This window comes from Pseudophryne corroboree, chromosome 12, assembly GCF_028390025.1.
Source record: "Pseudophryne corroboree isolate aPseCor3 chromosome 12, aPseCor3.hap2, whole genome shotgun sequence".
NCBI classification, from domain to species: Eukaryota; Metazoa; Chordata; class Amphibia; order Anura; family Myobatrachidae; genus Pseudophryne; species Pseudophryne corroboree.
In genome coordinates, this window is record NC_086455.1 from 159,153,556 (window position 1) to 159,167,536 (window position 13,981).

Sequence of the window (13,981 nt, forward strand, 5' to 3'; positions counted from 1 at the left end):
ACCTAATGACTGTCGACAATAACATGGTCGACCATGTGAACGGATACCAGCACCCCTCATATTACAGCCCAGATTGCTGATTACACACTACCGTATTACAGCAGGGACTGCTCATTGCACCCCTCATATTACAGAACACACAGCTGATCACGCACAGTAGCACTAATATTACATCCCATACTGCTGATTACACCTGGTATTCCCCCTATTACGGGCCAGACTGTTTATTATACCCTGTACCTCCATCTCACAGCACACACTGCTTACACCCTATATCATATTGCAGCAGAAACAAAGATTGCTCCTAACCCTCCATATTACAGCAGAGGCGGCTCACTACACCGTTAAGCAATATCTGCCGTGATATGGGGGTTATTACCGCTTCATACTATAAGACATTGTCCAGTACACCTCCATGCTGTTCCTCCCCCATTCAGCACTGCAGCTGAGTGCACACACCACCTTAGTTCCAGCCCTGCACCCCACCCCCACCCAGTGTACAACACAGGCTACATACTAGGACACCCCAAAATTCTTAGCCTGAGAAGCACTTCTAAGCCTACCACCACCATTCAAATCAGTGTTACACCCCCAATGTCTCTTTAATGACCTTCATTCCCCAATTAATTTCCAAGGTGACCATTTCTGACATTTAAACCACTGGTGAAAGCGGAAAGCTCAGCTCCCCTCCTCCACCAATGACTCAACATTATTACCTCCATGTGCTGTATACAATCCTTACACTAATTATATCACAGCTATAAATACACAGGAGCCATCAGGCAGGGGAGACGTGGAAGCCTGCAGCTCAGGAAAGGGTTACACTAAGCTGGTGGGGGATGGGGACCTTATAAGAGAGAGAGACAGAAAAATGCTTAATCAGCGTCTGCTTGAAGAATCCATCCACCATATTACTACAGCAGCGTACAAGACACTACCCCTGGTCACAGGGAAACATACTGGAGCCACACGTGTGCTGGGAGAACACAAACAGCCAGGGAGGCACGCAACATACAACACGCTACACACACACACACGCCTGTGAGCCTGCAACACATCCAAGGACAAGGTACACGAAACAAACACGACCGGAGTCAGTAAAACAATCTTTTTACTGACAGCTGCACTTGCTACAGACACATATACAATACTAAAATGTATCAAGTAGATGTCATTAAATGTAAAGAAAAAAAAAAAGAAACAAAAAACAAAACAAACCAGAGGCACTGATCATTGGTCGCTCATTTCCCTATTCAGACACAAAGATGACATTTAGTAATAGTGATACAGTGTGACACCAGGAGAGACAGACAACCAGGGTGGGTGAGATGAACCAAGCAGAGACCACCAGTCTGGGGGGCGGAGCAGATTAACCGCTACTGTACTGTACTTGGCATTTCGGTGTAATCAAAATAAAACAGGAACTTTCCGAAAGCAGTAATATGAATCAAATTTATTACAATGTAATCAGCTCGAAGGCACATAACAGTGGTCTGTTTTACTACAGAAATGTATTCTGGACAAAAACAAAAAAAAATGTATCCCACCCTAAATGTACAGATAGCAATTTGCTCTACTGCTTAAAAGCATCCGTGCAAAAAGAATATATATATATATTTATATATATGTACGTATATGTTTATAATTATATATATGGAAATATATATAAACATAAACACGCAACCCTTTACTGGCCAAGAGACAGCAGTTACTGCCAGCACTTGCCGGGTTAAACCAATTAAAATTGCATTGTGTAGACCTGCAGCAACCTGCAAACGGATAATTACACTGGATTATACACCCTCCCGTAGTATCAGTGGAAAAAAAAACAACTTCACCATAATGGGGACGGGAAAAAATAACATTGTGTGATGTGTCAGTCACACCCACCTCAAAGGAAAACGGGGATAGGTTTTGTTTTAAAGATTTAATAGATTCACCGTCCACCCCTCGGACTGGAGAGGAGTGCGCACATCACAAAATACCAGCAGCATTGCTAAGTGCTAGGACCATTACCTAGTGGACACACTTGCCACAGAAGCTGGAAAAATGGAGGGAGGGAGGGGAGAGTAAAAAGGGGGGGAAAATAAAATGGGGGGGGGAGGGGGGGAGATAGGACAGATAATATCCCACAACACCCAAACATGATTTGTGTCACCCTTCAAATGAAGTTTACATAACAAGTGTCTCAAACTCCTGAAACACCACAAAAATAAGATCTGTACATAAGACTAAGTTTTTATGAACATCCAGCCCAACAGTCAAGCTCGGGTTCTGCAAACGCTTTATACAGCTTCAATCCTGCTTTCCGCTCCTGGGACGTACACGCACCGGGTCTCAAGTCCTGTCTCTCACACGTCTCTTTTTTTTTTTGTGTGTGTGTGTTTTCTCTTCTTCTTTTACTTCGTCATGATAAAACTCCGGCACATTATCCCCCAAAAAGATGAATAGTACAAACTGTTCAATTTCACGGTTCCAAATCCCAAATGGCCCCCAAAACTGGTGACTGATGGAAGTCACATCTGGGAAAATCACCGCCTCATGTATGTTTGCAGGCTGACCCAGGGGAGTGGGATAAACCGAATTAGATGTAAATATATGATGTCCAGTTTCCTCGTCACCGCATCCTGGAGCCTGTCCTTGGTCTGCAGGTTATAGATGAGGTGCTGTACATACAAGTGAATTCCACTCTTACTATACTATGGGTCTCTCTCCTTTTTCACCTTTACATCCCCTGCAAGGATTGTGGCAATTTCCCCCTGCATGAAAGCCCAAGGAACATTGGATCCGACCAGGGGGCACTTCTCTCCACTTGGGCAGTAAACCTCACCCGTTGCTCCCTGGGCCTTGATACTTTCCCGCGAGCAGGGAAAGCAGAATTTGTGGCTGGGTACAGATGGGCACTGGACAAAGTGTGTGTCCTCCAAACGCTCATGGCAAATGGTGCAGCATAGAGGCCCACTGTTGGCCATGGGAGAGTCAGGAATGTTCTGGGGGTGCACTTGGTCCATTCCCGGGTGAGGAGCCCCCCCAGCAGGTGCCACTTGTAGGCTGAGTTCCGCTGAGCCCCCACCATTGCGAGAATTCAGGCGCCTCGATGCCGGCGAGACCGGGCTGCTGCTGTTCCTTCGAGCAGATGAGGTGGTGGAGTGCACCGGCGGTACCCCACCAGCCTGTCCATCCTTGGGGGAATGAGCAGTGCCCAAAGTGTCTGTAACTGATTGCAGTGCTGCCATTGGTGAGGGGCCACTTGGTGGGGCACTCTCGGGTGGGGTGGTTCGTTGAAGGTGCCCAGGGCCAAGAGGCGGCGGTGGAGGTGGTGGAGCAGGGCCGCCATATGATGATGCTGAAGAGGACGAGGACGGAGTCCCTCCAGCAGCTGCTAAGCTCAACTGTTTTATACCATCCGGTTGCCCAGTGATCCACATCTGTCCCTCGGCAGAATCTGGTTCAGGTGATGCTTTGCGTTTCCTCGATCCACCTCTAGCTTGACTGCTTCCACCAGCGGAGGAGGATGCAGCCGCAGCAGCTGCCGCAAGGGCCCGCGGAAGGTTCACAAGGGCACTCGGCAGCATGGGACAGCCAGGGTCAAGGTAGGGCTGTGGTAGCATGTCCGCTCCAACCATTTCTTTAAAGAAGCGTACTGACTCAGGTAGCAAGTCTCCAAGTAAACGCCAATCTCCAGAGCCATGCTTCCTTTCGTATTCCAGGTACTTGAAGCCAGACGACAGACCACGTCCAAAGTCCTTCATGCAGTCCTGGTACATCTGCTTGGCTACACCAGAAGCTGAGCTGAACACATTAAGTGAGCCGCTAGGATACTCCACGAACAGTTTTAGCTCATAGTCCAGCAAGCCTGGCTTGGATGTAGCATCAAAGGCAAAGACTCGTCCCAGCAAAGCATGGTCTTTTTTGAAACGAACATCAAAAGGTGTACATGCAGATAGGGTGAGCAAAGCATCCCGTACAGGCTTGGGCTTCCCTGCCCACTCCTCTGCCCGGCTACGCAGGCTCTCTGTAAGTTCGGACAAAGCCTCACTATTCCGCTGTTTTTCCTTCAACTCCCGCTCTTGGTCAGTGCTGGACACAGAACCTGGACGCTTGGGGTCACCAGAAGAGGTTGCTGTAGGGGGTGGGGGGACACTGAGGCCACTAGAGCCAGCGGGACCTCTTCCAAGTACATGGGGGTTACCAGACGAAGAGGCTGTTGGTGGGCCATTAAGCAAGGTCTGAGGGAGCAGATTTGGGGGGACACTCAGCTGCCCGGGTGCCAACTGTGGGATTAATCCATGCCCCGTGCGACCACGAGAATTTGGGCTCTGACGATTCAGTTCCGGGGGCCCATCCTCGCCTGGTTTCGGGAACCCGTTAAGGCCATTGGGAAGCCGTGCAGCAGCGGCCAGGTATTCAAAGCGACCGCGGTCTGTGGCCAGTCCATACCTCTCCAATCCAGACGCCGCAGCCTTCGAGGCTCCATCCAAGTGGTTGAGCTGCGCCGTGTCCTTGGCGGTCAGCGCCGCCTGCACAGCTGGGTGCTGTTTAGCCGCCCCACCAGAGCTGGGCCCCTGTGGCCCCGGAGAGCGGCCATCCTGGAAGCCATGGCTGCGCTTTAGCTGGCGCGCGGTGTCGATGACGAACTCTATCCGGTCTGCACCCTCATAGTTGACACAGCCACGGCAGACTGGCTCAGTGAAGTCCCAGATCATGGCCCATGGCATGCGTGGCAGGTCACACAGGTAGCAGGACTGCCGGCGTGACGAGGACACCTGTGCTGCTGACATGCTGCACAGGGCGGGGGGCCCCCGCGGGGAGGCTGTCTCCAGGGGCAGTGTGGAGAACGCTGGAGCTGCTCCGGGACTGGCGGCCGTATGTGTACTCCGCTCCGTGCTCTGCTCTCTCCTCAGTCTCTGCTTCTCTGCAAGCCGCAGCCCGCCTGGAGCGCGCAATGCCGGGGCCGCGCAGGGCTGGGATTCCGCGCATGCGTACGTGCGCGCTGCCGCCGGCCTCCGTGATGACGCCTCGCCCCCACCAGCCGAGGAATGCCACCTGGCCGTGACGTCACCGCCACTTCGCAAACATGTTGTTGCGTCGCTGGAATTGGCCCGCGCATGCGCCCGTGCACGCCCCCGCCCCGTCTGCGGCCCCTGTGGACACGTGTGCCATGCCGGAGCACGTGACTCCCCGCAGCAGAAGCGTGGTGTGTCACTGACATGATGTAGCTGTGTGTCGTGTTACACGAGGGGCGGCACTACAAGTCCTAGCGTCTCGGCCCTGCCTGTGTTCAGTAGTGTGCGTTACCCGGTGTCAGCGTTGCTTCCTGTGCAGGTCCGGACACGCTCACTGCAGGGAAAGCAGAATGTAATGCGTCACACACCTCTGCCCAGCCTGCCTGCTATTTATATTAGAGCAGGCGCGAGTAGAGTACTAGGGCCTGGCACCAGTGCTGCTTCCCTACAGGAACTATGTTCTTCACCATCTCATTGTATGACGTGTCTCAGGAACGCCGTTCCTCACCCTCTCGCTAACAATGACGTGTCTCAGGAACGCCGTTCCTCACCCTCTCGCTAACAGTGACATGTCTCAGGAACGCCGTTCCTCACCCTCTCGCTAACAATGACATGTCTGAGGAACGCCGTTCCTCACCCTCTCGCTAACAATGACATGTCTCAGGAACGCCGTTCCTCACCCTCTCGCTAACAATGACATGTCTGAGGAACGCCGTTCCTCACCCTCTCGCTAACAATGACATGTCTCAGGAACGCCGTTCCTCACCCTCTCACTAACAATGACATGTCTCAGGAACGCCGTTCCTCACCCTTTCACTAACAATGATGTCTCAGGAACGCCGTTCCTCACCCTCTCACTAACAATGACGTGTCTCAGGAACGCCGTTCCTCACCCTCTCACTAACAATGACGTCTCAGGAACGCCGTTCCTCACCCTCTCACTAACAATGACATGTCTCAGGAACGCCGTTCCTCACCCTCTCACTAACAATGACATGTCTCAGGAACGCCGTTCCTCACCCTCTCACTAACAATGACGTGTCTCAAGAACTCCGTTCCTCACCCTCTAATACCCCTTTCACATTGCTAATGGCGGTCACACCTAGAAGCCGTAAACGGATGCTTCCCACGTGCGACCCGCCTCAGGCCCCTTTACACTGGCACTCCAGCCCGGCAAATTGCAGGGTTGGTGACATCAAGCACTGACACAGATGATCTCCAAGCGGGGGCATTGCTTGGAGATCAGATGATCTCCAAGCACCGCCTGTCCATTCATGTTGGGAGGAAGAGAGTCTGGCACCACTAGTATGGTGAGATAGGAGAGGCTGGCACCGCTAGTATGGTGGGGGAGGGGAGGCTGGCATCACAAATATGCTGGGAGAGGGGAGGCTGGCACCACTAGCATGGTGGGAGAGGAGAGGCCTGTACCATTAGAATGGTGGGAGAGGAGAGGCTGGCACCGTTAGTATGCTGGGAGAGGAGAGGCTGGCACCATTAGGTTGCTGGGAGAAGAGAGTCTGGCACCAGTAGTATGCTGGGAGAGGGGAGGCACTACTAGTATGCTGGGAGAGGAGAGGTTAGTGATGGCCATGGGTGGGTTAACTATGGGGGGAGGCTTTGTGGTTGTGTTTGGGGACAGGTCTAGGTTCCATGACCCAGCACCTTATAGGAAAAAAACATCCATTGGTTATTTCTGCACCATAAATGGCAGGATACCATCTGGTTCTCCTCCATCGATAGTGAAAGTATTCAACATCGGGCATAGACCATTGATGGATTTGAAACATTGATGGTCGATGGTCGTTCCTAGGAGAGGCTGGCCCCGCTAGTGTGCTGGGAGAGGAGAATCTGCCACCAATAGTATGCTGGGACAGGAGAGGCTGGCCCCACTAGTGTGCTGGGAAGAGTAGAGTCCGCCACCAATAGTATGCTGGGACAGGAGAGGCTGGCACCACTAGTATGCTGGGATGAGTAGAGTCCGCCACCAATAGTATGCTGGGACAGGAGAGGCTGGCACCACTAGTATGCTGGGAGAGGAGAGTCTGCCACTAATAGTATGCTGGGACAGGAGAGGCTGGCACCACTAGTATGCTGGGAAGAGTAGAGTCCGCCACCAATAGTATGCTGGGACAGGAGAGGCTGGCACCACTAGTATGCTGGGAAGAGTAGAGTCCGCCACCAATAGTATGCTGGTACAGGAGAGGCTGGCACCACTAGTATGCTGGGAAGAGTAGAGTCCGCCACCAATAGTATGCTGGGACAGGAGAGGCTGGCACCACTAGTATGCTGGGATGAGTAGAGTCTGCCACCAATAGTATGCTGGGACAGGAGAGGCTGGCACCACTAGTATGCTGGGAGAGGAGAGTCTGCCACCAATAGTATGCTGGTACAGGAGAGGCTGGCACCACTAGTGTGCTGGGAGAGGAGAGTCTGCCACCAATAGTATGCTGGGACAGGAGAGGCTGGCACCACTAGTATGCTGGGAAGAGTAGAGTTCGCCACCAATAGTATGCTGGGACAGGAGAGGCTGGCACCACTAGAATGTTGGGAGAGGAGAAGCTGGAACCACTTGTGATGGTGGGAAGGGAGAAGCTGGCACCACTAGTAAGCTCGGGGAGGGAGACTGGCACCACTAGTCTGCTGAGAAAGGAGAAACTGGCACCACTAGTATGCTGGGAATAGAATTTGTCTCCACTAGTATGCTGGGAGAGTGGTGGCTGACACTAATAATATTTTGGGAAGGGAGAATTTGACATCATCACTGGTATGTTGGGAGAGGAGAAGCTGGCATCACTAATATGCTACGAATACTGAGAAAGGAGAGGCTGGCACTTCTGGTAGGGTGGGAGAGGCTTGCACCACTAATGCTGAGAAAGGAGAGGCCGGCACCTCTGCTATGGTGGGAGAGGTTTGCACCACTAATGCTGAGAAAGGAGAGGCTGGCACCTCTGGTAGGGTGGGAGAGGCTTGCACAACTAATGCGGAGACCGGAGAGGCTGGCATCTCTGGTATGATGGGAGAGGCTTGTATCACTAATGCTGAGAAAGGAGAGGCCGGCATCTCTAGTAGGGTGGGAGAGGCTTGTACCACTAATGCTGAGAAAGGAGAGGCCGACACCTCTAGTAGGATGGGAGAGGCTTGCACCGCTAATGCTGAAAAAGGAGAGACTGGCACCTCTAGTATGGTGGGAGAGGCACCACCAATGCTGAGAGATGAGAGGCTGGCACCTCTGGTAGGGTGGGAGAGGCTTGCACCACTAATTCTGAGAAAGGAGAGGCTGGCACCTCTAGTAGGGTGGGAGAGGCTTGCACCACTAATGCTGAGAAAGAAGAGACTGGCACCTTTTGCATACATGAATAGGGAGGCTGGCACTTTTGGTATCTTAGTAGGGGACAGGCTAATACTATTGTTATCCTAGTAGTGTAGAGGCTGGCATAGTAGCTATCCTGGGTGAGGAGAGGCAGGTACCAATGCTTGCTGGCAGAGCAGCGGCTATCATTATTGCTGGGAAAGGAGAGGCTATTGTTGATGTGCTGGGAGAGGAGAGACCAGCGCTGCTGTTATAGTATAAGAGGTAAGCCTAGCACTGGCAATATGCTGTAAGTGAAGGTGCTAGCACTGCTGCATTCTGGGAGAGGAAAAGCTCACATACTGCTAGGCACTGAGATGAAAGGCTGGTACTGGCCCTTTGCATTGAGCAGAGAGGCCGCCACTTTTTGCTTTCCTAGTAGAGAATCTGGCACTGTCACATGGGGTGGGGCGTTGGCAGTGGCTGCTGTTGTACATTTTAGGTGATGTACTGTAGTCATAATGTGTATATTGGTGCATGCTGCCCCTGGATGATAGGGTAGCTCACACAGGACTTTATACCACTGCTACTGTTCATATCATTTTCCCCTTGTGCAATTATTAGATGCCTGGAATCGGGGTTCTTGGAATCCTGAGTGTGTACGTTTAAGCTAGATAAATAGACACAATTCTATTCACACTGTTTCGCTGTTGCTTGGGCAAACATCCAGCAAAGGATTCTGGGACTCTGGGTAGCTCTCATTCTGGCGCTCGGCCATACCCCTCCCAGTGGATGCCTTTCTGTGTTGCCATGGAGACCTGGAGAAGAGCGCAGTATGTCTCCACCCCAGGAAACACACTTAACTCCTTGCAACACCATGCAGCTACACAGTACATGATAGTGGGGATGAGATACTCAGCAGTTACTTACAAATAAAAGCATGCTACAGACTAACCAGAAACCAGCGTATACACCTACACCTAATGTCACATGCTGGTAATATACAGGCTTTTACATCTAGCAATCAGCCAGGTTACCCCAAACTGACCCTCAGCTAGTCATTCCAAGCTGACCCACATTTAGCTAGTAGTCATCACAAACTGGCCCACAGCTCAGTAATCCCAAACTGACAACATACAGGCGGAACTGATTGGTCACGTTACAGATTTACTGAATTGTGATTTGCCCAGTAGAATGGTGAAATAGGAATTTAAGGTGTTTTGTAATAAAACAACACATAGGAGATGAGATAGGAGAGTGTATGGCAATAGGGATACAAGACAGTGTGGAAAGAAATCACAGGTGCTGCACTGCAGAAACCATTAATATACAGCTTCAGGTAGGCTGAGAACAACATGGAGGGATAAGGAGAGTGCTGTGAGGGTGATCGGAGACTGAGACTAACATGGAGGGATGAGGAGAGTGCAGTGAGACGGAGACAGTGAGACTGAGACTAAAGAAGGACGAGGAGAGTGCAGTGAGGGTGATGGGGGACAGAGACTAACAAGGAGGGATGAGGAGAGTGCAGTGAGGGTATGGGGGGCCGAGACAAACATGGAGGGATGAGGAGAGTACAGTGAGGGTAATGGGAGACCGAGACTAACATGGAGGGATGAGTAGAATACAGTGAGGGTAATGGGAGTCTGAGACTAACATGGAGGGATGAGGAGAGTGCAGTGAGACTGAGACAGTGAGACTGAGACTAAAGAAGGATGAGGAGAGTGCAGTGAGGGTGATGGGGGACCGAGACTAACAAGGAGGGATGAGGAGAGTGCAGTGAGGGTATGGGGGGCCGAGACAAACATGGAGGGATGAGGAGAGTACAGTGAGGGTAATGGGAGACCGAGACTAACATGGAGGGATGAGTAGAATACAGTGAGGGTAATGGAGGACTGAGACTAACATGGAGGGATGAGTAGAATACAGTGAGGGTGATGGGAGACCGAGACTAACATGGAGGGATGAGTAGAATACAGTGAGGGTAATGGGAGTCTGAGACTAACATGGAGGGATGAGGAGAGTACAGTGAGGGTAATGGGAGACTGAGACTAACATGGAGGAATGAGGAGTGCAGTGAGGGTGATGGGGGACAGAGACTAACATGGAGGGATGAGGAGAGTGCAGTGAGGGTAATGGGAGACTGAGACTAACATGGAGGGATGAGGAGAGTGCAGTGAGGGTGATGGGGGACAGAGACTAACATGGAGGGATGAGGAGAGTGCAGTGAGGGTGATGGGGGACCGAGACTAACATGGAGGGATGAGGAGAGTACAGTGAGGGTAATGGGAGACTGAGACTAACATGGAGAGATGAGTAGAGTGCAGTGAGGGTAATGAGAAACTGAGACTAAAAAGGAGGGATGAGGTAGGCTTGGACTGGCCCACAGGGGTACAGGGGAAACCACCGGTGGGCCCCACTGCCTGGGGGCCCACCTCCTGCTCTAAAGATCAGGTTCTGGACTGTGCACTTGAATTTTACACTATACATATGTTACCTTATACTGTACTATGGTGTATTTTCTACAGTGCATTGCTGTTATTAATCTGGAACATTATCATGCATGCAGCAGCTGCATTTACTGTATATATTTATGAAGGGGCCCAGATGTTGCACTCTCTAATGGTTAGTCAAACTAATGAGGCGGCAGACCACACCCCTAAACATGGGCCCCTACCACTGCATTCTCCCGGTGGGCCCTACATGCCCCAGTCCGACACTGGGATGAGGAGAGTGCATTGAGGGCGATGGGATACTGAGACTAACATGGAGGGAGATGGGAGACTGAGACTAATATGGAGGGATGAGTGCATTGAGGGCGATGGGAGACTGAGACTAACAAGGAGGGAAGAGGAGAGTGCAGTGAGGGTAATGGGAAGCTGAGACTAACAAGCAGGGATAAGAAGAGTGCTGCGAGGGTAATGGGAAGCTGAGACTAACAAGGAGGGATACGGAGAGTGCAGTAAGGGTAATGGGGGACTTAGACTAACATGGAGGGATGAGGATAGTGCATTGAGTATTATGGGAGACAGAGACTAACATGGAGGGATGAGGAGAGTGCATTGAGGGCGATGGGAGATTGAGACTAACATGGAGGGAGATGGGAGACTGAGACTAACATGGAGGGAGATGGGAGACTGAGACTAACATGGAGGGAGATGGGAGACTGAGACTAACATGGAGGGAGATGGGAGACTGAGACTAACATGGAGGGAGATGGGAGACTGAGACTAACATGGAGGGATGAGTGCAGTGAGGATGATGGCAGACTGAGACTAACATGGTGGAATGAAGAGGGCAGTGAGGGTAATGGAAAGCTGAGACTAACAAGGAGGGATGAGGAGAGTACTGTGAGGGTGATAGGAGACTGTGATTAACAAGGAGGGACGAGGAGAGTACAGTGAGGGTAATAGGAGACTGTGATTAACAAGAAGGAATGAGGAGAGTGCAGTGTGAGTTTTGGGAGAATGAGACTAACGAGGAGGGATGCAGAGCGGAGAGTACAGTGAGGGTAATGGGAAGCTGAGACTAACAGAGAGATAAGAGTGCAGTGAGGGTGATGGGAGACTGGGACTAACATGAACGAGTGGGGGGGCTGGGTGAGAACATGGTAGTGAGGAAGACACAAAGGGTGGTATTCAAATGATATATCACGCCCAATCTCCTTTCTAAACTGATCCCTGTTATTGCGCATATCGCGCCCATAGTAATCAGGTTTAATTGAATACCACCTAAAGACTGAGAACACAAATAAATGGGAGGGATGAGAAGAGCACAGTGAGAATGGGGGTAATTCTGAGTTGATCGCAGCAGGATCTTTGTTAGCAGTTGGGCAAAACCATGTGCACTGCAGGGGAGGCAGATATGACATGTGCAGAGAGAGTTAGATTTGGGTGTGGTGTGTTCAATCTGCAGTCTAAATTGCAGTGTAAAAATAAAGCAGCCAGTATTTACCCTGCACAGAAACAATATAACCCACCCAAATCTAACTCTCTCTGCAAATGTTATATCTGCCCCCCCTGCAGTGCACATGGTTTTGCCCAACTGCTAAAAAATTTCCTGCTGCGATCAACTTGGAATTACCCCCAATATCTGGAAAACAGAGCAGAAAGGCAGAGGGTGAGAAGAGTGCAGTGATTATGACAGCAAGGTGCAGAACACAATCAACGGGGGGGGGGGGGGGGGTGAAGATTAAAGGGACATTGAGACTGTGGATAAAATGGAGGGAAGGGTGAGAAGAGCATAGTATAACAGAAACAAATTACAAGCTAGAGGATGAGTATTAAAATGATCTTGTTAAGGAAATAGAGGTTATAAATAAAGAGCACATATTGAATTAGGCGAAGATTGAGGACAAAATGGAGGGCCCAAAAAGTACAATGGAAAATGGAGACAAAAGGTATAATTCAAGAATGAGAGGCGTGAAATGGTGATGACAGGAATACTAAGATCAAATTAGATATAATAAAATTAAAAGTGTAATTAGGTTTGTGGGGCTCATACCATTATATTGAAGTTACTCTTGCTCCCGGAACCACAATAGGTGGGCCAAATACTCAGACACAGGTGTCAGAAGGCCATGACAAGCTCATAGGAGTGTGTAGAACATACTGTATAGAGGATCGAGAGAAGAAAAGTTACGCTCATAAAAAGCCGGGAATCTTGAAGAGTGAGAAGTGCAAGGTCAAAGTGTTGGAGAAAAAGAGAGGTTTGTTGAGATCACGCAGGTCGGGCTCAGAGCTGTGTGGAAATTCAGAAGAGATAATACAGTGCATCCGGAAAGTATTCACAGCGCTTCACTTTTTACATATTTTGTTATGTTACAGCCTTATTCCAAACTGGAATACATTCATTTTTTTCACTCAAAATTCTACACACAATACCCCATAATGACAATGTGAAAAAAAAAAACGTTTTTGAAATTTTTGCAAATTTATTAAAAATAAAAAACTAAGAAATCACATGTACATAAGTATTCACAGCCTTTGCTCAATTCTTTGTTGATGCACCTTTGGCAGCAATTACAGGCTCAATTCTCTTTGAATATGATGCCACAAGTTTGGCACACCTATCTTTGGGCAGTTTCGCCCATTCCTCTTTGCAGCACCTCTCAAGCTCCATCAGGTTGCATGGGAAGCGTCGATGCACAGCCATTTTCAGATCTCTCCAGAGATGTTCAATTGGATTCAAGTCTGGGCTTTGGCTAGGCCACTCAAGGACATTCACAAAGTTGTCCTGAAGCCACTCCTTTGATATCTTGGTTGTGTGCTTAGGATCAGTGTCCTGCTGAAAGATGAACCGACGCCCCAGTCTGAGGTTAAGAGCGCTCTGGAGCAGGTTTTCATCCAGGATGTCTCTGTACATTTCTGCATTCATCTATCCTTACTAGTCTCCTAGTTCCTGCCGCTGAAAAACATCCCCACAGCATGATGCTGCCACCACCATGCTTCACTGTAGGGATGGTTTTGGCCTGGTGATAAGCGGTGCCTGGTTTACTCCAAACATGACGACTGGCATTCATACCAAAGAGTTCACTCTTTGTCTCATCAGACCAGAGAATTTTGTTTCTCATGGTCTGAGAGTCCTTCATGTGCATTTTGGCAAACTTCAGGCGGGCTGCCATGTGCTTTTTACTAAGGAATGGCTGTCTGGCCACTCTACCATACAGGCCTGGTGGATTTCTGCAGAG

The 13,981-nt window shown here is 50.2% G+C and overlaps 1 protein-coding gene across 1 annotated transcript; it reads right to left on the reverse strand.

Moving 5' to 3' along the window:
- Positions 1-1,438: 1,438 nt before the first annotated feature.
- IRF2BPL (interferon regulatory factor 2 binding protein like) lies at positions 1,439-5,048 on the reverse strand. The gene has a single exon (XM_063948253.1). The coding sequence runs from the start codon at positions 4,779-4,781 to the stop codon at positions 2,700-2,702; it is 2,082 nt and encodes a 693-aa protein (XP_063804323.1). The 5' UTR covers positions 4,782-5,048; the 3' UTR covers positions 1,439-2,699.
- Between the last annotated feature and the right edge of the window lie 8,933 nt (positions 5,049-13,981).

Bases quoted from the DNA above. Each gene is read 5' to 3' on its own strand.
- IRF2BPL (XM_063948253.1), bottom strand. From the start codon at position 4,781: ATGTCAGCAGCACAGGTGTCCTCGTCACGCCGGCAGTCCTGCTACCTG.